The sequence below is a fragment of the Bos indicus x Bos taurus genome, chromosome 4 (assembly GCF_003369695.1).
Source record: "Bos indicus x Bos taurus breed Angus x Brahman F1 hybrid chromosome 4, Bos_hybrid_MaternalHap_v2.0, whole genome shotgun sequence".
In the NCBI taxonomy this organism is placed as follows: domain Eukaryota; kingdom Metazoa; phylum Chordata; class Mammalia; order Artiodactyla; family Bovidae; genus Bos; species Bos indicus x Bos taurus.
Window position 1 is genome coordinate 33,224,983 of NC_040079.1, and position 25,931 is coordinate 33,250,913.

The 25,931-nt window shown below is 37.6% G+C and overlaps 1 protein-coding gene across 4 annotated transcripts in view; it reads right to left on the reverse strand.

Annotated features, from left to right (window-relative positions):
• PTPRZ1 (protein tyrosine phosphatase, receptor type Z1) overlaps window positions 1-25,931 on the reverse strand; it is a 210,169-nt gene that overhangs the window by 16,528 nt on the left and 167,710 nt on the right. For 2 of the 4 annotated variants that reach the window (XM_027539144.1, XM_027539142.1), the window contains exons 14-21: window positions 17,796-17,887; window positions 15,029-15,114; window positions 8,803-8,823; window positions 8,539-8,635; window positions 4,539-4,621; window positions 2,848-2,982; window positions 1,894-2,028; window positions 395-558 (exon numbers count right to left, since the gene is read on the reverse strand). In XM_027539144.1, coding sequence (XP_027394945.1) covers window positions 395-558; window positions 1,894-2,028; window positions 2,848-2,982; window positions 4,539-4,621; window positions 8,539-8,635; window positions 8,803-8,823; window positions 15,029-15,114; window positions 17,796-17,887 — 813 coding nt within the window. The remainder of the gene's footprint in view (window positions 1-394; window positions 559-1,893; window positions 2,029-2,847; window positions 2,983-4,538; window positions 4,622-8,538; window positions 8,636-8,802; window positions 8,824-15,028; window positions 15,115-17,795; window positions 17,888-25,931) is intronic. The other 2 variants (XM_027539143.1, XM_027539145.1) reach the window with 1 other exon arrangement.

The window sequence follows — 25,931 nt, forward strand, 5'->3', positions numbered from 1 at the left end:
TTTGATTTTTCTAATATAAACCTGGCTTATGAAGTCTACAATAGACTATTAACTCCCAGGAACATGGGTTGCATCTCAAGGATTTTTATCTCACACTATATTGTAATAAATGTTTGTTTAATTACAAGACATTGTTCTGCCTGCTTCACACCTTTCATAAGTTGAAATCCAATTAAACAATCAAATAGAATAATATACATCATAGAAATAACTGGTGCTTTGAAATATTCAGGAATCCAATTCTGAGTCTGGCATACTCACTTCCTAGGGACCAATATTTCATGCCCCTCCCTTTGTGAAATCATTTCCATTTTGGCAAAACCTTTGTTCCACTGATTCCCTTTTTATTAGCATAAGCAATTCTATGGGTTTACAACCCGGCGCTGAAACTCACCTGCAGTGGACAACAACAGGCCCTACTGCGTGGCGCTTGGCATGCGAGGCCTTTCTCACAAAGGTTAGCACTGGCAGCGAGTACTCAGGCACTCCCATGTCAGGCCACTGAGTGTAGTGGTACTGGGTAACCACGCGCCCACTGGGTCTTCCTTTCTGGGAACCCTAAAAGAGACCAGACAGCTAATCAGCTAGTTACAGGAACATACACAAATGGGGTCCTTAAACATCAACTTAGGATTCAGAGCTTGATGCTGGTGTTTCATGCTGCTGCTGCTGCTGCTGCTGCTGCTAAGTCGCGTCTTAGTCACGACTCTGTGCGACCCCATAGACGGCACCCCAACAGGCTCCTCTGTCCCTGGGATTCTCCAGGTAAGAATACTGGAGTGGGTTGCCATTTCCTTCTCCAATGCATGAAAGTGAAAAGTGAAAGTGAAGTCGCTCAGTCATTTCTGACTCTTAGCGACCCCATGGACTGTAGCCTACCAGGCTCCTCCGTCCATGGGATTCTCCAGGCAAGAGTATTGGAGTGGATTGCCATTGCCTTCTCCATCTGGTGGTTCATAACAAAGCTCAAAAAAGTACATTGTCATTTGTGATGGTTAATTTCACATATCAACTTGGTTAGGCAATGGTGGTCACTAGCTTGGTCAAACCAGTCACACCAAATGTTACCATCAAGGTATTTTTTAAGATATGATTGACATCTAAACCAGTAAGAGTTCCAGTAAAGTGGGTGAGGCTCGGAAATATCAGTTAAAGAACTCGAGAGCAAAGACTGAGGTTTCCTGAAAAAGAAGGTATTCTCAAGACTGCAATGTAGAAATTTTGCCTGAATTTCTAGCTTGGAATAAATTCTTAAAAACAAAACAAAACAAAACAAAAACCTCTCTCTCTAAATACATATATATTTATATAAGCATACACATATATGTTTTTCTAAGGAACCCTGACTTATAACTTGCTCTTTTTCTTTTCCTCCTTCTCAGTTTCCACTATTTTAGTTGGATGTGCAGTTATCAAATGGCACAAGAACTGTTGTTCGTGTTTCACTGAAATTATTGGCACTACAAAGAATGTGGTGCCAAAGCCACATCTGGGATTAAGAGGTTTGGAAGACATCTTTGGGATGGAGCTGTAGCTGTGATAAGAACAGTTTTCTTTTTTGACTGTGCTGGGTCTTCTCATTGAGGTGGCTTCTCTTGTGGAGCATGCACCCCAGGCTCATGGGCTCAGTAGCTGCAGTGCGGGAGCTTAGTTGCCCCACGACATGTAGGATCTCAGTTCCCTGGCCAGGGTTCCTACCCACATCCGTTGTATTAGAAGATGGATTCTTAACCACTGGACCACCAGGGAAGTCCCAATTAAGAACTCTCAGTGCCTTTAGTTACGTGTATTTTTACTCTGTTTTGGTTATACCACTTGTTCCCTTTAAACAAGATGGTATGATGGACCGAGATGTGTAATTCAATTGATGGTATCCATCATGTGTGGACTCACCTTTTTGATCTTTGTGTTTCTTAGAGTAAAATTCCTCACAGTATAATAAGCAAGCACTTGAATACTCTTTTGAGTAACCAGAAAGTTCCCATACTCTTCACTCCCATCCACAGGCCAGTACTGGTCACACTTTCTCTGTGAAAGAGAAAGGAAAAATGCTATTTTCATATTTCAAATGCTTAGTCTAAGTCACGCCTGAAATCAGTAAAGATCTGATACCACGACACCCTTATTCTTCTAAACAATTTCTTTCCTTTCTCAGTGACTGTGAGTTAGTTGTAGAGAAGAGAAAGGAGAGAGCTATGGGGCTGAAAGACCAGAGATGATGGATCCAAACTCCTCCTTCTTTAGGATGAGAAAAGTGAGGCCAGATGTCCTCAGTCACTGTGAAGCCAGGACTAGAATCCAGCTCCTGTGAATTAAAATCTACTTCACTCTGCATAGCTTTTCAATGAACCTTATTTGCTTTTTCTCATGGAATGAAGAACGCATTTATATAACCCATAGCTTAATATATAATGAAGATTTTGACCTCTGTTTCCCTTTTATTTATTTATTTTAAATGTATTTATTCTTCATTGGAGGATAACTGTTTTAAAATATTTTTGTTGGTTTCTGCCATGCATCAATGTGAATCAGCCATAGGCATACACATGTCCCCTCCCTTTTGAACCTCCCTCCCACCTCCCACCCCATCCCACCCTCCTAGGTAATCACAGAGCACCCGGTTGAGCTCCCTGCATCATACAGCAAATTCCCACTGGCTGTCAATTTTACATATGGTAATGTATATGTTTCAATGCTACCATTTCTCTTTAGCTGTTTTATCTACTAGAAAGAAATCCTGATGAGCTTTCCTAACTTTTGCTGCTTCCTAACGCTGACTCTATCACAAGCAACTTAAAGCACTTCCAATCGCTCTCTTGCGGAGGGAATAAGAGATAACCTACATACCCTTCCTTTCTCCACAAGGTTCGTTATCATGACAATAACTTCCACATTATGCTCCCATATCATTCTCCAGAAATCTTCGGCCGTGGATTTCAGTGGGCCTTGGGCAGCAATGTAAGCTTTTGGTCTGTTGTAGCCCTGAAGAGACAAATGACAAATATTTCTCACTAACACATTTGTATGCCATTTTTACCTGTTCAGTTTCTAAGATCAGCACAGTTTTGCTATCAAAGAAAACCATTAAAAAATACTTTAAAGCCAGAAAAAATGTACTAGCACAGCAAAGACAACAATTCTTCTTTAACTATGATATATATATATATATATATATATATATATATATATAGTCTTTGCATTGACACAACCATTGTTCTCTGCACCTCCAGTCTTAGTGCATTTAATCCAAGTCTGTTTACTGTGCTTAATACCTGGTCCTTAATTGTGCAGCTTTGAAATGTGTTTGAGGCATTAGGGCTCAGTTGTCTGTAATCAGGAAACCTTTGGTGTTTTCTCCTTATGGTAGACCTGAGCAATGCTAATCATTCACAACTATCTTCACTTATTACCTGCTGTTGGCCAAGTTTACAAACATTAACCCTAACCCATAATTTACATGCAAAATGGAAGAATCATTCTTAATTTGGGGATAAGCAAGCTGAAGCTCAAAAGAGTTAAGTGGCTTTCCAAACTTTCAGTTAGCCAATGGCAGAGTTGCAATTCAGAGCCAGTTCCAACTCCAAAGCCCATATTCAGTCTGACGTACACACTCACAGACATGGAAGCCTGAAGTGACTGCCTAAAACAAACCCACTGGATACTTATATTTGGTGCTCACTTCTTTGAATTAGGGAGCTTCCCTGGGGGGTCAGATGGTAAAAGGGTCTGCTTGCAACTCGGAAGACCCAGGTTTGATCCCTGGGTAGGAAAGATTCCCTTGAAAAGGAAACGGCAACCCACTCCAGTACTCTTGCCTGGAAAATTCCATGGATGGAGGGGCCTCATAGGCTATAGCTCATGGGGTCACAAAGAGTCGGAACGGACTGAGCAACTTCACTTTCACTTTCTTTCTTTGAATTAACTGCTCTTTCTTTGAATTAACCTGAAGGCAGCTAGACTGTAAGGTCAGTGTCAGGAAAATAACCAAGTTCCATTGGCATTCAACTGACCACCGGGAAACAGCAGGAAGTGAGTCAGTGGTCTACAGCCCCTGGAGATCGCCAGTAAGTTTCACAAAGCTGGGTATCCTGATACACGCCCAAGGTTATAAAGGCTGGTTACTGGTATAGTAATCACATGTTTGCCTTTTAGCCAATTCTTCTGTGGGAACTTTGCAGTCAAAACTTATTGATTATCTGCTATCTACATAATTTTTCACTAGGAACTATGGGATGGAAATGCCAAACAAGCATTGATCCTACACCTTTTAATTTAAGGAGTTACAAACTTATCAGAATACATACATCCTACCTTGCATGTACATTCTCAGCCCAAATTCCCTCTCTCACCTAGGAAATAAACCAGAGCTTGAGTGCCATTCAATCTGAAAACCTTTAGCCATGGGATCTCTTACTCCTGATTTGTATTTTTTATCTTTCACATAATATATGTTAAGCACTATTATGTGTACAATACTCTGGTATAATATATTCACAATCTAATATGATTTTCATAAATTTTATTTTAAATATGCTTACATCAACATAATTGGCATTGATGTAATCAGTCAGTTTGCCATCCTTCTCAGCAAGTTGTGCGAGTTTAACCCTACTATGATCATCTGTAATAGAAAAAGAAAATATTTCACTACATCATGAACTGGTTTTCAGCATAAAGGTCATTTACATTTACATGATCATTTATCAAATACAATTAAAACCAGTGCAAACATCATGTACTTTAGTTGGCTTCTGGAAGATACAAAGATGACAAAATATAGATAAATATAGATGACAACAAAAACCATTTCTTTCAGGAAGGTTTCCAATATAGAAGGTGGGAATGGACATATACACAAAGAAGAATGTTTCGGTGTCAAGAGAGAAGTGCAGAGTCCTAGGGGAACACTGGTTTGGGATGAAAATAAACCTTTTCATAGAGGTTGACTCCTAAAGTTGGCATTTTAGATGGGCTTCTAAAGGTAGATACTGGGGCTGTGAACACTGCAGAGCCAGTGAAGGGGAGAGAACAAGCTAAGGAAGGATGGTAGCATGCAGGCTTTGAAAAGGAGGCTGACAGAGTAAAAGAAAGTAGAGAAGGAAGCAGGAGGGCTCCAGGGAGTTTCTGTGATTAGTTACAGCAGGCAGCTCTTTCAAGGGAAGACCTCAAAGAGGAACTACTGCAAAGGGAGGCAGGAGAACAACTGGCCAAGAATGAAGGGCATGGATCCTGCACTGTCAGTGAAGACGGCATGAAGACCATGGTAACTTGTACATAGTTCAGTCACTCAGTCGTGTCTGACTCTTTGCCACCCCATGCACTGCACCACGCCAGGCCTCTCTGTCTACCACCAACTCCCGGAGATTACCCAAACTCATGTCCATTGAGTCCGTGATGCCATCCAACCATCTCATCCTCTGTCGTCCCCTTCTCCTCCTGACCTCAATCTTTCCCAGCATCAGGGTCTTTTCCAATGAGTCAGCTCTTTGCATCAGGTGACCAAAGTATTGGAGTTTCAGCTTCAACATCAGTCCTTCCAATGAACACCCAGGACTGAACTCCTTTAGGATGGACTGATTGGATCTCCTTGCACTCCAAGGGACTCTCAAGAGTCTTTTCCAACACCACAGTTCAAAAACATCAATTCTTCAGTGCTCAGCTTTCTTCACAGTCCAACTCTCACATCCATACACGACCACTGGAAAAACAATAGCCTTGACTAGACGGACCTTTGTTGGCAAAGAAATGTCTCTGCTTTTGAATATGCTATCTAGGTTGGTCATAACTTTCCTTCCAAGGAGTAAGTGTCTTTTAATTTCATGGCTACAATCACCATCTGCAGTGATTTTGGAGCCCCCAAAAATAAAGTCAGCCACTGTTTCCGCTGTTTCCCCATCTATTTCCCATGAAGTGATGGGACCAGATGCCATGATCTTCGTTTTCTGAATGTTGAGCTTTAAGCCAACTTTTTCACTCCCCTCTTTCATTTTCATCAAGAGGCTCTTAGTTCTTCTTCACTTTCTGCCATAAGGGTGGTGTCATCTGCATATCTGAGGTTATTGATATTTCTCCCGGCAATCTTGATTTCAGCTTGTGCTTCCTCCAGCCCAGCATTTCTCATAGTTATATATAGTGCATGGTCATAATTAAATGTGTTGAAATGAGGAGTTCCGGAATAACTTCAGTTCTACAGAGAAACTGTGTTTGGAGGAACTGCTTAATAAGAAAGCAAAGCATCACTAGAAGGACACTTGGTGGTTTCCCTGGGCAGATTAGTTTTTTCAAGGATGAAGAAATGAATACAGAACAAATGAGATATTCTGGAATAGTAATACTTTGGTGATATTGGCAGCTCACAAAGATGTAGGAAATGTACACAGAAATAGATGTGTGGCCATGGAAAGATGGCTTCAATGCCACGCTGACCTATTTTTGTATTTTGGTGCTGAAGGGTCTTACTGGGTAAACTTTCTGTTTTTTTTCTTCATCTGTAAAGTAGAAATGTTATTACCTATCTTGCCAGGTTCTTTCAGGGATGAAATGAAATAACAGATTTATTTATTTAATTCACTTAAAATATTTTTTAAATTAATTTTTTTCTTTTTTTAAATATAAATTTATTTATTTTAATTGGAGGTTAATTACTTTACAATATTGTATTGGTTTTGCCATACATTGACATGAATCCGCCACGGGTATACACATGTTCCCCATCCTGAACCCCCCTCCCACCTCCCTCCCCATACCATCCCTCTGGGTCATCCCAGTGCACCAGCCCCAAGCATCCTGTATAATGCATAGAACCTGGACTGGTGATTCGTTTCATATATGATATTATACATGTTTCAATGCCATTCTCCCAAATCATCCCACCCTCTCCTTCTCCCACAGAGTCCAAAAGACTGTTCTGTACATCTGTGTCTCTTTTGCTGTCTCGCATACAGGGTTATCGTTACCATCTTTCTAAATTCCATATATATGCGTTAGTATACTGTATTGGTGTTTTTCTTTCTGGCTTACTTCACTCTGTATAATAGGCTCCAGTTTCACCCACCTCATTAGAACTGATTCAAATATATTCTTTTTAATGGCTGAGTAATACTCCATTGTGTATATGTACCACAGCTTTCTTATCCATTCATCTGCTGATGGACATCTAGGTTGCTTCCTAAAATTAATTTTTATTGGAGTATGATTTACTGGAGTTGATTTACAGTGTTTTGTTAGTTTCTGCTATATAGCAAAGTGAGTCAGTTGAAATAACAGATTTACAGTGTCAGGCATATAGTAGGTGTTCAACAAATGTTAATCTCCATCCCCTTCTTAATTACTGGTAGGGATTTTCTATTTGGGCTTCCCTGGGGCTCAGTGGTAAAGAATCTGCCTGCAGTGAAGAAGTCATGGGTTCTATCCCTGGGTTGAGAAGATCCCCTGGAGGAGGGTATGGCAACCCACTCCAGTATTCTTGCCTGGAGAATCCCATGGATACAGGAGCCTGGTGGATGAAAGTCCATAGGGTCACAAAGCATTGAACACAACTGAAGCAACTTAGCATGCACCCATGCATTTTCTATTTAGCTTGTAGAGGGAATGGTCTAACAACCACTTCACTCTAAGAAGCAACTGAATACAGTTGAGCTTTTACATGTAGTAAGACAGTTGCTTCCACTGAGGAGGCCAAACATGAAGCAGAATCTTCTATCAAAATTGAAAAATTGGTGTAAACCTTGTAGGGAAAAAAACCAACATCTATGCAAACTACTTAGCAGTGTGATCATAAAAGTTTCTATTCCAGAAACTAGGATGGAACCAGAATTTAAACAACCATGCTGTAACACCATGTTCACACAAATCTAGGAAGACTTACTGAATATGTAAGAAAGGAAGTAAGTTGAAGTTTTGGGGAAGAATGAAGATGGATTTCAAGAGATGAGGGGGATGTAAAGGAAAATAAAAGGGAACAGATGTAAATAATACATGCTGTAAGAAGATGGAAGAAACATGATAATTGCATAGGAAAATAAATAGGTATACTTGCCCTAAAGAAAAGAGCCAGACACCTATTCAGGGAGGAGAAAAAGACAATAAAAGGAGAGAAGAAATAAAAAGAAAGAATCCAACTAACCTTTTATCAGCCCCCAGGGAGAATGGCAAGAGAGGAACAGAAATGTTAGGGAAAAAAAAAGAGTCTAAAGAAAATCCCTTTTGGTTAGTAAATTCACATAAAGGGGATCTCAAGTGAAAATAGAACTACGAATACAAACAATGACAGAAAACATAAGAACAAATTTACAGGCTATGAGGTCTGAAGAAAGGACTGGATTAAAACATGAGTTTATTTTGTTCAAAAGAAACAGATGTCATTAATTGCATTTAAGCTGGAGTAGTTAAACAATATGTATTATCTAACACAAGTCTCACGTCCTGATACAAAGGTCCTGAAACAGATTCACTGAGGTTCACTGTCAGAGAACTTCAGGACACTGAATTAAAAGCACTGCAATGATAAGGTCAGAGTTGAGTGAAGGATATACTTACAGGCAACAATATTTATGTATCGGTTCTTGTGCTTATTGTCGGGGTGATTGGAGCTGTCTGCTGTGATACCTAAATCAACAGTACAGCTCTGCACCTCCTGTAAAGAAATTGCATGGGTAACATTTTAATACACATCCTTTCAAACAAAGTGCCTTAAAATACACTAAGGAAGACAACAAACAAAACAATCTATCAAAAAAAATTTTTACATGTTATATCAACTATTTCTTGGCTATAAGAAAATGCAGTGAAATAATGCCTTACCTGGTAAAACTCTTTCAGTGTCTAATGAGGGAATGAATGCCAAAAAAGTAAAGAAATCAAATTCCACAGCACACGACAAATGAGAAAAAAAAGTGTTCATATTAGGTTTACAATGGAAAACCATGATCATGCAATAAATACATTTGTCAAATACTAACACAACAGAATGTTTCAAACAGTTGCATGCAAATCAAAATTTCTAACAGTTTGGTACCTTAAAATCATGTAAAAGGAAAAAAAGCACTTTTAAAAGGGGACAGTGGTATAATAACATGATGAATTTTTAAAATGTTGATGAGAAAAACCACATATTTGATGACACATTTTGACATATGAGTCAGATTTGCTAATATTCAAATACAATTGTATTTGATCATGATAGAATTAATTGAAACTGAATTAGTGATACTTTTTTTGTTGTTGATTTTGAGTAATTTTAAGACTAAACAGCATCCTTAATTAGGTGGTTTGTAACAGATTTAGAGTTGTCAACACATTAGACATCTCCTAAAGTTTTTTATCATATATATTATGTCTTTGGAAATAAAATTTAAATAGTATAACTTTCTACATACTTAATTAGTAGACTTCTTATTAATTAAAATTAAACCTCAATGAGTTGAGAAAAATTATTCCTGCCATTTAGCTTTTAAAAAGAATTAAAATCCTTCTAAGGTATATCTTCTATCTAAATATATTAGTTTGGAATTTTCAATTATTTAGTACACATTAAGATAATAACATGAAAGCCTTATAATTTTTGAGAAAATATACAATCTAAATATAAATCTGATTCATTGGCAAAATGGCTCAGCCCTTTACTAAAGAAGCATCCCAAGGCCTCTTGTGCAGCAAGTCATTCTGATTCTAAATTTAAAAACAATTTAATATATGACCCACTTAAAAGGTACAGAATTATTAATTATTAAGCTACTTATTAAGTTAATAAAAAGCTTTCTTCAATCAATGAGTTAGGAGCAATGGAATTAAGAATACACTTTTTGAGTAAAAGTGTAAGGTTATTTTATTAATTTAATCATCATGAACTGCCTAATACTATTTAAAATGATTTATGATTTTATAATTATGAAAACTGTGTATCTACTTTTGTATTTATGCTATCAGCAACTTTTACAATAAATTGTCTATTTTTCCTTATGGATTTTAACATCTTGAATGTTAGACCCATCCTTAACATATTCTTCTTTTTGCAACTAGGATTTTGTTTGATCGATGCCTGATAGTTTCTGTAAATTCATACTGCACCACCTAGTAACCTCTGTTATGTTAGGAAAAAATAATTTGATGTTTTAAAAATATAATTCTTCATATTATTCCATTTTATTTAGTCACCTCATAGTACTTTCTTATTCAATACAGCTATGACTTAGATTTCTTTTAAGATTAAATTAGCTGGCTTTTACTGTTTTTAATTTAGTGAAAACATATATTTCATTTATCTTTCCTTTGGTATTTTAAAGCTTTCTAGTCTCTGTCATTTTCCTTCCATAACTATGCTCTTGGGGATCTGATTCATGGGAAGAAGTTGCGGGGTGTATTAGGTACTGTGGTATAGCCTCTGATCAGGGTCAGATCTCAAAGGGCTTCAAAGAGGGACGTCGATTGAGTACTTGGAGAGGCTGAGGTTGGGCTGGGGAGCCCCTGATTTCTAGACTGGAAAGGACAAGAGTGTTAGATTTCAATCCCAGCCCTGCTATTTGCTTGAATGCTCAATTGTGACTCCTTGCGACCCCATGGACTGCAGCCTGCTAGTCTCCTTTGTCCATGGGATTTCCCAGCCAAGAATACTGGAATGGATCGCCATTTCTTTTTCTAGGCTATCTTCCTGACCAACAGATAGAACCTATATTTCCTGCATCTCCTTTTTTTTGCCTTTTCATACTGTTCATGGGGTTCTCAAGGCAAAAAGACAGGACACTGAAAGATGAACTTCCCAGGTCGGTAGGTGCCCAATATGCTACTGGAGTCCAGTGGAGAAATAACTCCAGAAAGAATGAAGGGATGGAGCCAAAGCAAAAACAATACACAGTTGTGGATGTGACTGGTGATGGAAGCAAGGTTCGATGCTGTAAAGAGCAATACTGCATAGGAACCTGGAATGTTAGGTCCATGAATCAAGACATATTGGAAGTGATCAAATAGGAGATGGCAAGAGTGAACATCAACATTCTAGGAATCAGTGAACTAAAATGGACTGGAATAGATGAATTTAACTCAGATGACCATTGTATCTACTACTGTGAGCAAGAATCACTTAGAAGAAATGGAGTAGCCATCATAGTCAACAAAAGAGTCCAATATGCAGTACTTGGATGCAATCTCAAAAACAACAGGATGATCTCTGTTTGTTTCCAAGGCAAACCATTCAATATCATGGTAATCCAAATCTATGCCCTGAGCAGTAATGCTGAAGAAGCTGAATGGTTCTATGAAGACCTACAACACGTTTTAGAACTAACACCCAAAAGAGATGTCCTTTTCATTATAGGGGACTGGAATGAAAAAGTAGGAAGTCAAGAAACACCTGAAGTAACAGGCAAATCTGGCCTTGGAATATGGAATGAAGCAGGGCAAAGGCTAATAGAGTTTTGCCAAGAGAACGCACTGGTCATAGCAAACACCCTCTTCCAACAACACAAGAGAAGACTCTACATATGGACATCACCAGATGGTCAACACTCAAATCGGATTGATTATATTCTTTGCAGCCAAAGATGGACAAGCTCTATACAGTCAGCAAAAACAAGACCGGGAGCTGACTGTAGCTCAGATCATGAACTCCTTATTGCCAAATTCAGACTTAAATTGAATAAAGTGGGGAAAACCACTAGACCATTCAGGTATGACCTAAATCAAACCCCTTATGATTATACAGTGTAGGTGAGAAATAGATTTAAGGGACTAGATCTGATAGACAGAGTGCCTGATGAACTAAGGACAGAGGTTCGTGACATTGTTCAGGAGACAGGGATCAAGACCATTCCTAAGAAAAAGAAATGCAAAAAGGCAAAATGGCTGTCAGAGGGGGCCTTACAAATAGCTGTGAAAAGAAGATAAGTGAAAAGCAAAGGAGAAAAGGAAAGCTATAAGCATCTGAATGTAGAGTTCCAAAGAATAGCAAGGAGAGATAAAAAAGCCTTCAGTGATCAGTGCAAAGAAATAGAGGAAAACAATAGAATGGGAAAGACTAGAGATCTCTTCAAGAAAATTAGAGATACCAAGGGAACATTTTATGCAAAGATGGGCTCGATAAAGGACAGAAATAGTATGGACCTAACAGAAGCAGAAGATATTAAGAAGAAGTGGCAAGAACATATAGAACTGTACAAAAAAGATCTTCATGACCCAGATAATCACGATTGTGTGATCACTCACCTAGAGGCAGACATCCTGGAATGTGAAGTCACGTGGGCCTTAGGAAGCATCACTACAAACAAAGCTAGTGGAGGTGATGGAATTCCAGTTGAGCTATTTCAAATTCTCAAAGATGATGCTGTGAAAGTGCTGCACTCAATACACCAGCAAATCTGGAAAACTCAGCAGTGGTCACAGGACTGGAAAAGGTGAGTTTTCATTCCAATCCCTAAGAAAGGCAATGCCAAAGAATGCTCAAACTACCGCACAACTGCATTCATCTCACATGCTAGTACGGAGAAGGCAATGGCAACTCACTCCAGTACTTTTGCCTGGAGAATCCCACAGATGGAGGAGCCTGGTAAGCTGCCGTCTATGGGGTCACACAGAGTCGGACATGACTGATGCAACTTAGCAGCAGCATCCACACATGCTAGTAAAGAAATGCTCAAAATTCTCCAAATCAGGCTTCAGCAATATGTGAACTGTGAACTTCCAGATGTTTAAGCTGGTTTTAGAAAAGGCAGAGGAACCAGAGATCAAATGCCAACATCTGCTGGATCATCAAAAAAGCAAGAGAGTTCCAGAAAACCTTCTATTTCTGTTTTATTGACTATGCCAAAGCCTTTGACTGTGTGGATCACAATAAACTGTGGATAATTCTGAAAGAGATGGGAATACCAGACCACCTGAGCTGCCTCTTGAGAAACCTATATGCAGGTGACAGAAGCAACAGTTAGAACTGGATATGGAACAATAGACTGGTTCCAAATAGGAAAAGGAGTATGTCAAGGCTGTATATTGTCACCCTGCTTATTTAACTTATATGCAGAGTACATCATGAGAAATGCTGGGCTGGATGAATCACAAGCTGGAACGAAGATTGCTGGGAGAAATATCAATAACCTCAGATATGCAGATGACACCACCGTTATGGCAGAAAGTGAAGAAGAACTAAAGAGCCTCTTGTTAAAAGTGAAAGAGGGCAGTGAAAAAGTGGCTTAAAGCTCAACATTCAGAAAACTAAGATCATGGCATCTGGTCTCATCACTTCATGGCAAATAGATGGGGAAACAGTGGCTGACTTTATTTTTGGGGGCTCCAAAATCACTGCAGATGGTGACTGCAGCTATGAAATTAAAAGACGCTTAAGTTATGACCAACCTAGACAGCATATTAAAGAGCAGAGACATTACTTTGTCAACAAAGGTCTGTCTAGTCAAGGCTATGGTTTTTCCAGTAGTCATGTATGGATGTGAGAGTTGGACTATAAAGAAAGCTGAGCACTGAAGAATTGATGCTTTTGAACTGTGGTGTTGGAGAAAACTCTTGAGAGTCCCTTGGACTGCAAGGAGATCCAACCAGTCCATCCTAAAGGAGATCAATCCTGGGTGTTCAGTGGAGGGACTGATGTTGAAGCTGAGACTCCAATATTTTGGCCACCTGATATGAAGAGGTAACTCATCTGAAAAGACCCTGATGCTGGGAAAGACTGAAGACAGGAGGAGAAGGGGATGACAGAGGACGAGACGGTTGGATGGCATCACTGAGTCAATGGACATGAGTTTGAGTAAACTGCGGGAGTTGGTGATAGACAGGGAGGCCTGGCATGCTGCGGTTCATGGGGTTGCAAAGAGTTGGACAGGACTGAGCGACTGAACTGAACTTCCTGCATCTCCTGCTTGGCAGGCAGATTCTTTACCACTGAGCCACCTGGGAAGCCCCACCCTGCTATGTACTAAGATAAGATACTTGAGATAGGGAGATTATACTATATTATCCAGGTGAGCTCCAAATGCCTTCAATCCTAAATCCTCATAAGAGTGAGGAAGATGGAGATTACACATTCATAGGTGCTAAGTCCATTCAGTTGTGTCCAACTCTTTGCAAGGCTATGGATTGTAGCCCTCCAGGCTCCTCTATCCATGGGATTCACCTGGTAAGGATACTGGAGTGGGTTGCCATTTCCTTCTCCAGAGGATCTTCGCACGTCTCTTAGACTGGTTCTTTACTACTGGCACCACCTGGGAAGCCCATGCTGTTTACTGGTTGTTAATAATTAACTTTTGTTGAAGATGCTTTCATCAATATGATTAGATATAAAAACAAATAACTTCCAGAATTGGGTGAACGTTGATTGTAGACGTATCTAGTACCATGACTGACATGTAGGGAGTGCTCAACGAAGGTGACTTTATGCTGTGGTTTTTACTGGTAACTGTTGGCTGAGGGCACACTATTCTGAAAAATCTTCTTAACTGATAATTCAGTGGGCCTTGATAAATTTGCAGTAAATTTCCCTGTGCCTACCATCTAAGAGTGTTTTACAGACTACTACTAGAAAAATTTTCAGTGATTGTGAAGTTCCAATGTTTTTTAGAAATGCGTATTTTCTTGAGAAGATGGGACTTTACCTTGGGTAATATATATTATGCCTTGTATAATAAGCGTTTTTGCATTTACACTTTTGTAATCCTTATAGGTAGGAGTTTGTATGTACTTTGGCTCAAAATTATGAAATTTACTAGTTTATTATAATCTATATGGTTTAGAAAATTAAAAGGAATCAGTGTTACCAATTCAGATTAAAAAAAGAATACTATAGTATTTTTCTGATTTTATGGGAATTAAACATGGTTTTGTGTTTCCAACTAGTACAACTGAATTTTAAAATGGAAAACCAATTTGCTAAATTATATAACTATCACACATATCCTAAACACATAACTGATTGTGGAAATAATAATTTCACTAGAATGGAAATGGTTTCAATTCAAGAAACAGCCTATTGGTGAATTTCAAAAAATTACTATTTTCCATACTGTTTAAAAGAGACATATTAAAATCATACCTCAAATTCTTCAGTAAACCCACTACTTGCATGTAAGTCTGCAACATGCTTTGGAAAGTGCTTTATTGGAATTGCTCCAACATCATCTAAGTGAATAAAAAAAATTAAGTTGGAAAGGATAACTCAACAGAAATAAATGTGCCTCTCATTTGTGGGGATTTATAAAGAGCTTCCTTCTAAAACAACTTCAAAATTCAATTATTCCTATAATCTCAACTGAATCTATGTTCAGAGAAACAATAAACAACAATTATCAGTTTTCCCTACATTTACTATTAATCATAACCTGCATTTTAGAATTCTGATTTGATCAGGAATCTTTTCCTTTCATACACTAAAGAGAAAATAATTAATTTTCAATGTTACGTTATAAAAAACACCCAATGGACTGCATCGCTTTATGGTTAATTTTCTTTAACATGAGTGGGAGTTGCCTGTCAATTCTAGGGGGAAAAAATGCAGAAATAATCTATTTTCGATTTTACTATGGATTTAACATAATATATAGTGCAATTTCAGTTTTATACAATTGTACGGTTTAGAGTCTCTCCATTAAATTGTCAGATGTTTACATTTGAAAATATTTTTTCTTTTTCTCTATAAATAATAGAAAACATTTATATGCAGACTATTCATTAAGTATACTGTCAAGAACCTTTGGGACTTTTAATCTGTAAAATTTCAAGAATTCTAACTTGAAAAAAATGCTATGTAAACAAAGTCACTGGACCTGTTAATTAATTGTGCAGGGGCCAATTTTTTTACCTGTTTCTGTCTTTTCTCTTTTTTCCCCCCTGGAAAGGCTTTCTTAGATTAAACATATTACTAGTTCACAGTGTGCAACTTCACAAGTGATATCTCTGACAAGGAAACATCAAACACATTTCACTAGAAACAGTTATTTACATCAACAGATGTTCAGCATCTAGGCCATTTAATATTTTTAAGCTTCAGTTACCAAGAATTTGTTGATTTAAAAAAAAAATTAGAATCCATCTGTTCTCTTTCAGATAAGTGTACCTGAATACTAAAATTGAATTAGCAAGTTAAGCTTAAGAAACACTAGACAAAGGTGTAATTCCACCTTCACACCTACAGAAGCACCTTGCCTAGAAGTAGCTTTTATAATTAGATAAGAAAACAGAAATAACTTGTCACATCTAAATCATTAGTCCTAAGCTCTGTCAAACCCATGGATATTCCTCAGCAGAGCTAACCTCTTTCCATGAGCAAATTGATTACTTCTCACTTGCTATCATGTCTTCCAGTAATTTCTTTTACAAATTGGTCTGCAAGTAGGTGAGACTAGCTTATCTTTTTATTTTCTGATTTCACATGAACGTATGCATATGTTGGGGGTGCTCAAGAGTGCATCTTTGAGAGCTAAGCAGACAAAAGGAGGAGATGCCCTTGATCACCATTCTTCTGAGAAATAGGACAGGGGGTTCTGGATTTCCTGGACAACCCAATTTTGGATTATTTTATTTATTGTTAATAATAAACTGTGTTGGACTTTAGATAATGTTAGAGTTAATTTGCTTACCCATGCTGACAGGGTATGTAGGAGAGGTATGTTTGACAATGAAGGGAACTAAACCCAACAGATAACTGAGAGCAATCAGTCTCAAAAATTCTAAGCATGTTAATAAGAAATGGTACTGTACTAAAAGAAAGGACAGAATTTTAATATAAACTGGAAAAGCCAATAAAACACTGGTGGTTAAAGACACAAAGTCGATAAAAGAGGTGAAAGAGCAAGACAGGTCTAACTCCTACGTCTGTTGAAAATTACAATGAAAATGCTTCTGTTTTATTTTTCTGTTTTTTAAACCGCATGAGACTTCAGAAGATAACATCCTGTAGAATGTGCACCTCAAGCAGTAACATACGGCGTCTCAGACAATTTAAAAAGAGACTTCTGTACAAAGACACGGAGAGGAATGTTTGCTTTTGCTTTCCCTGGTCTCCTTGTCCTTGTATCATCCTCTGTCCTCCTGTTCTTCTTCCTTAATTCCCACATGTCTAGACAACTTTTTGTTGTTACCACTTTTCATCCTGAAATGTTATAAAATGTTAATTCAACAAGTGTCTGCGACCTTAGTGACAATGTGATTTCCAGAGTCAGTGAGAGTCTTAAAGTGACTCCTGTTAATTCTTGAATATTGTTAACTAGGTAAGTTCTGATAAAGCAGTTGATGCTTCCCAGGTATTCAACGGTCTGACACTTTTACTTCACATATTTCAGGCAACCACACTTTCTTTGTGCTCATGTTTCTCTTCTACCTTCACTATTATATAGTTTCTTTATTTTCCCCTAATGTAGTTAAGAAAACTTTTCCCACATTCACTCAGATAATCAGAAAGAAATTAAAGTTTATTCTTATTTTTGTGGGTTTTGTCCTGTCCGTCCTTACTGCATTGATTTAGTCTGACTTTTGGTGTTTAGATATCCACTAAAGTAATTGAAATGAGTAAAAGTCAGCATTATTCCTTACTAATATATTATTGCTATAAATATTTATGTTCTTTAACATACAACATCTGAACAACTATAAATTATTTTGTCACATCACCTGTATGGTTAAGAATATTCAAAATTAACAAGTTAAAAACCTGAATGCCTGATACATAATATTTTAGGCAACACAGACATTTACTAATCTACATTATAGCATTTGCAAAGTACTTCAATAAGGACAAACCTTCCAACATCATGCTTTTCATTTAACATCTACCAGCTACTCCGGGTCACACTTTAAGCTATTACCTGAAATTGGAAAGATAGGTGTTGGAGGTGTGGATATTACTCGAGGGGACGTACTGTCCTCTAAATAAAAATGTGCAGTCTGGAAACATTTCCTGGAAAGAAAAGAAGGCAATTTATACTACTAGCTGGAATGGACAAGAAGACAACTTCTGAGATGCTTAAAAATTATGACAGAAATCTTCAGAATTAAAAAACATAAGTGGAAATCTATCACCTACTTTTACAAAACACAGGTATTAAAGAATTTTACAGCCTCCAAATTTATCTCAGTTTTACCTGCTCCAGATGCGAAGAGCGAGCAGGTATCAGACATGCTATAAGCAAAGGTAACACTTGAACTTGCAGTTGGTGCCAAGGAGTAGGATAGCTCAATACCCTAGCTGCTCTTCTACTGTTGCTGTATACCAGGGTGTCCTGCCACTTTGGACAGGATCAGAGTGGAAAAGATAGCCTATCCAAAGCTATTTTTCACTCAATATTTAAAGGATCATGCCGTTCTGAGGCTATTCAGCTGCTAGCAAAAGTTAGCAAGGAATGACCAGGTAGAAGTGAATTTCCACTATGGTAACATTTTGATGAAAAAAGGCAGCTTTATATTACAAGTGTGACACTGTCGTAAGGACAAAACGAAGTGAAGAAATAATGAGCGTGTAACCAAAAACAGGGGTGATTTTCTCTCCAACAGATGCTAGCCTTGATGAGGGTTTTGAGAATGAATATATTTGGAATCAACCACAACTATGACCTACAAGGTCACCTGAATCTATTTTCATTTAGATAATAAGAGTAACATCTGCTAAGAGCTCATGCAAACTATTGAGAAGAGCAAAGAACCAACTGCTGCTATAAACTAATGCAAACTATCATTAATTAAAAAATGTAGATAATTAAAACTGCTAATGACACTCTTTGATGTGGGTCATTTAATTTATTTGAAGCATTACTCATAAGTGGTTAAGTTTAAATGGAAAGATCTGTTTGAGTGAAAGTGCCAATCTCGTTTTTCATTTGAAAAATCCAAGCAACAAGATACTTATCCTAATGAACTTTAACATTTGTTCTTATATGACACACTTCAATTGTGATATTTTCTTTCAATAATCAGTTCTCTGCATAAAATTCTTCAATGGTTTCCCACTGGAATAAGAACGATATTCCATTATTTCAGCAAGGGCGGTTAGACCCTCTGTAACCTGGTTCCCCCTCCATATCCCCACCAGCAGTCTCATCTCTTATTACTTCTTCTGCAACCACTAGGCTCTAACCCACTGGTCATCCCTTTCTCTTTCCAAGAAGTCCTGCAATATTATCCCAGGGTTGTGGTTCTTGGTGTTCCCTCTGGCCACTTGCCTCTTTCCCATCACTTACACATTGGCTTAAATGCCACTTCCTCTGAGAGTCCTCTGACCACCTAAGCTATTAATAAAACTATAAGCCCCTCTGGCTAAGTCACTATTCTACCCCTTTTTTGCTTGTTTTATGGCACTTATCACTCTCTGAAATACTTTATTTATACATTTGTTTATTCATCGTTCATAATTTTAGTTGGTCATCCCTCACCAGAATGTAAGTCCCCCAAAAGCAAAGATCCACGTGCGTGCTCAGTCGTGTCTGACTCTTTGCAGCCCTATGGCCTGTGGCCCATCAGGCTCCTCTGTTCATGGAATTTTCCAGGCAAGAATACTGGAGTGGTTTGCCATTTCCTTCTCCAGGGGATCTTACTGACCCAAGGATTGAAGCCACATCTCCTGTGTCTCCTGCACTGGCAGGCAGATTCTTTACCACTGAGCAACCTGTGAAGCCCAACAAAAGGCAAGACACTTGGTCTTAATGTAGTGTTAGTCCTCATAATAATGTCTGGCGTGTTATAGGTGCCCTGGAATATTTGTTCAATGAATTCACTGCCATAGGTATCAATAGTACAAAATTATATAGTTTATTTATAACTCTAATGTCACAAGTTTAAAAACAAATCCAAAGGTAATGATGTGCACAGCAAAAAAAAATAGCTATCTGCTGTGATAGTATAATCATAATCAAACCTGTGAGAGTACAGATAATTGACAGAACACACGAATGTCTTCGACAGGGAAGAGGTGATGTAGGAGGAAGACAAGTGCATGTACCATCAACTGTGATGTGGGGCAAAAAGGCCCCAAGCAAGGCTCATATCCTGAAGAGTGGAAGAAGCCTGGCAGAGTAATGAGAAATGGAAAGAGGAGGGCCACAGGTCTCAAGACAAAGATTCTTTTCTATTGAAAATCCACATCTGAGCAGAACTGACACCAGTCTGGAGCAGAAACTTCAGGAAAGTGTGGGTCATCTGTGCAACCACAGATGTAGTATCTTCTGCCCCACTGATAGGGAGACACTGGATTTGATACTTGCTTTTAAGATCACAGGATTAAAAATCTCTTTGATTCCTTTAAAATATGGTTGCAAAAGCCAGCTGAAAGGGCTTTTATTTTTCAATGAATCTTAGAGTTGTAAAATATTTAATACCTTAAGGGACCTAGTGCAATATCACAGCTAATATCAGAGTCCTTCCTCTAACATCTCTGACATATAAAAAGGATTCAGTTTGAATCCTTCCGTGACAAGGAGCTTACTTCTCTATGAATCATCTTTAGCTACTACACATTTCTTACACTAACCCGAACATCAATCCCTTGTAAGTGTCTCCAAATGGTACCCAAAGAGGAGACCCTCCTGTTCCAATGTAACGCCTCTTACTGTTGATATTTTTCTTATATTGAGCCTCAAACCTATCTCCCTTTTACTTTGACATATTGGCTTTAGCTCTATCTTACAGATTTTTAGATTGTAGTATCCAAATCTTTAAATACCTAAACCCTACCTATCTGTGGTCCAAACCTTTTTTGACTTTTCTCCTTGAAGTTTATGTTCAATAACAAATGTTGTAGATCACTGAACATGTCTTGCCTGCTCTAACTCAGTTATTTCTTCTCCCTGCTTTAAACATGGTTCTTCTTTTGACCAAAATGCCTCGGTCACTAATGTGCCATGCAAATATTTCCTTTCAAAAGACAGCTCAGTGGCATCTTCTCTGTGAAACAGCCTCTCATTTCTTAAGCAGATTCTTGCACTCCACTTTCTGTTTCTATTATAATGAACACAAACGTCCATTCACACTCTTGTTTAAAAAGATTGCTTTGAAAAATACGCTTAATTAATCCAAGAATGACCTTCAATTTATTTTAAATATTTTAATTAATTGGTGGTAAAAGTAATCATTTTGTAGTATATTTGTTTTGGGCCTTTATCCTCATTATATATATTTTTTAAAGATGGGGCCATGTCTTTTGATTTATGTAGACCCAATTTTAAATACAATGCCAGGAGTGCAATAGGTATTAAATGTTGAATGATTAGATGGATTTACAGTAGAATTTCCAGTAGAATTCCACCAACCATAATGTATACAGATGCATCCTAGACTCTCTTGCCTACCGGAGCCTCAAATGAGATTAACTTAAAATTTCAAAACATTTGGGAGGAAGAGGTAGAATATACAGCTAGAGAAGGATGGATTGATGGGTGGATGGATGGATGGATGGATGCCTAGACGGAGGATGTGTCTGAGAGAATGGGAAGAAGGCAATATCTCTTAAAATGGGAAAAGGCAAATTAAGACATATCAGTACCAAGGTTTAAGATGTTGCTAATATTCCTTGTAGTAAATTCCAGCCCCTCTTTTCAGCTATGTAATCAAACATTTGTTGGTTTTAGAAAATAAGTGGTCTAGTAATGTTACTTGTATTAACAGGTAACAAAAGAATCTTATAAATCATACCAATAAGCTTAAAAGTAGGAAACAATTAAAATAGTACAGGATTCATTCTGGATGAAGAGCATCTGTATGTGGCTTAGGAACTCTTTATGGTACAGTCTTACCTAGGAGGTGACATTCTATATAAAAGGTAGCGTGGCACTGGAGTCCTCCATTCTGGATGGTAGCTACCAATGACCCACAAATTTAAATTTAATATCAAGAGAAAAATTATATTGTTTCTCTTCCCACTCTCTCCAGTCAGAATAAGGGTGCCTATGGAAAACTCTGTTCTATATTGCTTTTGATGGAGTGCTGTTTATTTGAACACATTTTTGGTATTTTTCATATTCTAACTACTAAAAAAAGCTCTCCAAAATTTTCTCTTTGTCATCTTTAAAGTGAACTTTTTGAAGTTATTCTTATGGAAATAATTTTGTGTCTTGGAAACTTATGATTTGGCTCATGTAAATTATACCTTAAAACATCTGGAAAATAATTTCAAGGCATATTATTTAATGTATGACAAGATTTGGTATCAATGGTCCATCTGTTCTGTATCAGCAGTGAGTGTCTTCACGTCTATGTGCTAAGTGTTTGTAACTCCGTCTCCTGCTAATTATCACTCAGCCATGAAGAAAAAAGTGATGACTGTTTTAAACTTGTAGACATAGGTCCTATCAATCAATGTTAATCTGATTATTTAATTTACACCTTTCATCACATTATTTGGAATTAAAAGCTAGAAATGTATAATTATTATTCCAGTTTTTGGATCCTTACACAAATATGAAACAATATTCATTATGCTGTACTCATCACAGAAACCCTGAAGAAAATCTGACTCCAATCTAAAAGATAATCTCTCCCCCAAATAGTAAAAAGAGGACACTAATTCCTAGATGGGTGACTTGCCCGAAGCTATATAATAAATGTTGGGCAGAACTGGAAAAGAGACCCAGATTTTATCACCTCTGATTTGTTCTGCCTTCCTGCTATGGCATGCTTTCTCTTAAGGTTTATACCAAACGTAAGAGAACACTTTGAGTTAAGTAAATTAGGCAAAAGAGAGGATTTATCATACCATTTGTGATTATTTTTTCTCCTAAAGAATTAGGTTAGAGAAGTGTTTTAATATATAAACTGGAAAAACTTATAAGGACAATGTTACTATTAGTATTAAGAGTCTTGCTGGTATGTCATTAGATTTTTAAACCTTTCTACAGGCTATAGTTTGCACAAAGGTCTAAAATGTTTCCATATTGGTGAATGAAATCATGTTGCTCAGAAATGCAGCTACCCTTGGATGTGAATAATTCAGACAAACTGTGAAGAATGCACTGCCATTGTCATTTTGTAGTTTAGCAAATAGTACTCCTAGTGTATTTGTCTCACTGATGTAAAAAGTTACATTTGGGAGTGAATTAACTTCAAATGGCCGTGAGTTGGACAGTTATGTTAAATTTGTAAATGGATAAGTAAGAGTAACAAATTTTATCAGGACGTTTGATTATTAGATATAAAATATATACATAAAACTCTAAGAGTGTTCATATTTTAAACTAACACTCTGTACTCAAATTATATGTGTTATTTGTAAGGAGAACAGAAACATTTCATGGAGGAAGGTCAAATTAGTATTTTCCAACTTACAATTTCATCTTTTTTTATCCACATAAGTATGGATGGAATGGCCTACTAATAACAAAAGATATAAACCACTCCAGACTTGACTTTACCATGAAATCTCAAATCATATTAAATAAGGCACTGATTTTCAATTTTGTAGAAAATAAACTTGGAATATTAAGTAACAGATTAAAAAACTCATTCTAATTACTTCAACCTTTTAACTATAAACTATCTAACACTTTAACTGAAATTTATTCTAACACTATTTACTATGAAATAGAATATGATCTCATTTCCCACCCTATTTTATGTTTGTCTAACTTCAATTCCCATTAACTTCAAAAATTGACTTGGCAGGGAAAATCAGCTTAGATATAAAACAGTAATCTGAACAAACATGACATGAGTGTTGGTAAGAAGTCTGGCCAACAAGTCCCGTGGGGAGTAAGAAGAAAGCAATATGAATTCTTGGTGAGCAAACATTTATGCATTAGGTACTGTGCTGGTGGTACTCTGCTAAACATGAAATCTTCTGTCAAAAGAGGCACTGGTGATTACAGGAATCATTAAAGAAAGCAGTTTTGTTTGCATGATGTTATGGACACAACAGACTCCTAATCCATTCATGATAACAAAAGCATGATCTGTTTGCTATAGTCTGCAGTCTACTCTGTTCTTCAAAAGAAGTCAGATATGAAATATGGCTGCTCATGGCAACAGTCTACCTTAGTCAACCAATATACAACCACATGCAGCTAGATGATCCAACCCCACAGTCTCAGACACACACAGCTCATCCCTCCTTTCCAGCCTTCCTACCTGCGGGGACCCTGCCTGGCACACCCTTCTCCTTTAGTTCCTCTTTGTGAATCCTATCCAGCTCAAGCTCAACATTTCTCATTTATGCTGTCCATTCTGGCCCACCAAGCTCCTTTTTTCTCTGACTACTCTTAGCATTAAGAGATTTCAGCTACCAAAACCTGACAACGAAGCCACAAAAAAAGAAAACTATAGGCCAATATCAGCGATGAACATAGATGCAAAAATCCTTAACAAAATTCTAGCAATCAGAATCTAACAACACATTAAAAAGATCATACACTATGACCAAGTGGGCTTTATCCCAGGGATGCAAGTATTCTTCAATATCTGCAAATCAATCAATGTAATACACCACATTAACAAACTGAAAAATAAAAGCCATATGATCATCTCAATAGATGCAGAGAAAGTCTTTGACAAAATCCAACATCCATTTATGATAAAAACTCTCCAGAAAGCAGGAATAGAAGGAACATACCTCAACATAATAAAAGCTATACATGACAAACCCACACCAAACTTTATCCTCAATGGTGAAAAATTGAAAGCATTTCCCCTAAAGTCAGGAACAAGACATGGGTGCCCACTTTCACCACTACTATTCAACATAGTTTTGGAAGTTTTGGCCACAGCAATCAGAGCAGAAAAAAAAATAAAAGGAATCCAAATTGGAAAAGAAGTAAAACTCTCACTGTTTGCAGATGACATGATCCTCTACTTAGAAAACCCTAAAGACTCCACCAGAAAATTACTAGAGCTAATCAATGAATACAGTAAAGTTGCAGGATATAAAATCGACACACAGAAATCCCTTGCATTCCTATACACTAATAATGAGAAAATAGAAAGAGAAATTAAGGAAACAATTCCATTCACCATTGCAACGAAAAGAATAAAATACTTAGGAATATATCTACCTAAAGAAACTAAAGACCTATATATAGAAAACTATAAAACACTGGTGAAAGAAACCAAAGAGGACACTGCTGCTGCTGCTGCTAAGTTGCTTCAGTCATGTCCGACTCTGTGCAACCCCATAGACGGCAGCCCACCAGGCTCCCCCATCCCTGGGATTCTCCAGGCAAGAACACTGGAGTGGGTTGCCATTTCCTTCTCCAATGCATGAAAGTGAAAAGTGAAAGTGAAGTCGATCAGTCGTGCCAACTCTTAGCGACCCCATGGGCTGCAGCCCACCAGGCTCCTCCATCCATGGGATTTTCCAGGCAAGAGTACTGGAGTGGGGTGCCATTGCCTTCTCCAAAAGAGGACACTAATAGATGGAGAAATATACCATGTTCATGGATTGGAAGAATCAGTATAGAGAAAATGAGTATACTACCCAAAGCAATCTATAGATTCAATGCAATCCCTATCAAGCTACCAACGGTATTTTTCACAGAGCTAGAACAAATAATTTCACAATTTGTATGGAAATACAAAAAACCTCGAATAGCCAAAGCAATCTTGAGAAAGAATGGAACTAGAGGAATCAACCTGCCTGACTTCAGTGATCAAGACAGTATGGTACTGGCACAAAGACAGAAATATAGATCAATGGAACAAAATAGAAAGCCCAGAGATAAATCCACGTACCTATGGACACCTTATCTTTGACAAAGGAGGCAAGAATATACAATGGAGAAAAGACAATCTCTTTAACAAGTGGTGCTGGGAAAACTGGTCAACCACTTGTAAAAGAATGAAACTAGAACACTTTCTAACACCACACACAAAAATTAACTCAAAATGGATTAAAGATCTAAATGATAGACTAGAAACAATAAAACTCCTAGAGGAGAGCATAGGCAAAACACTCTCCGACATAAACCACAGCAGGATCCTCTATGACCTACCTCCCAGAATATTGGAAATAAAAGCAAAAATAAACAAAA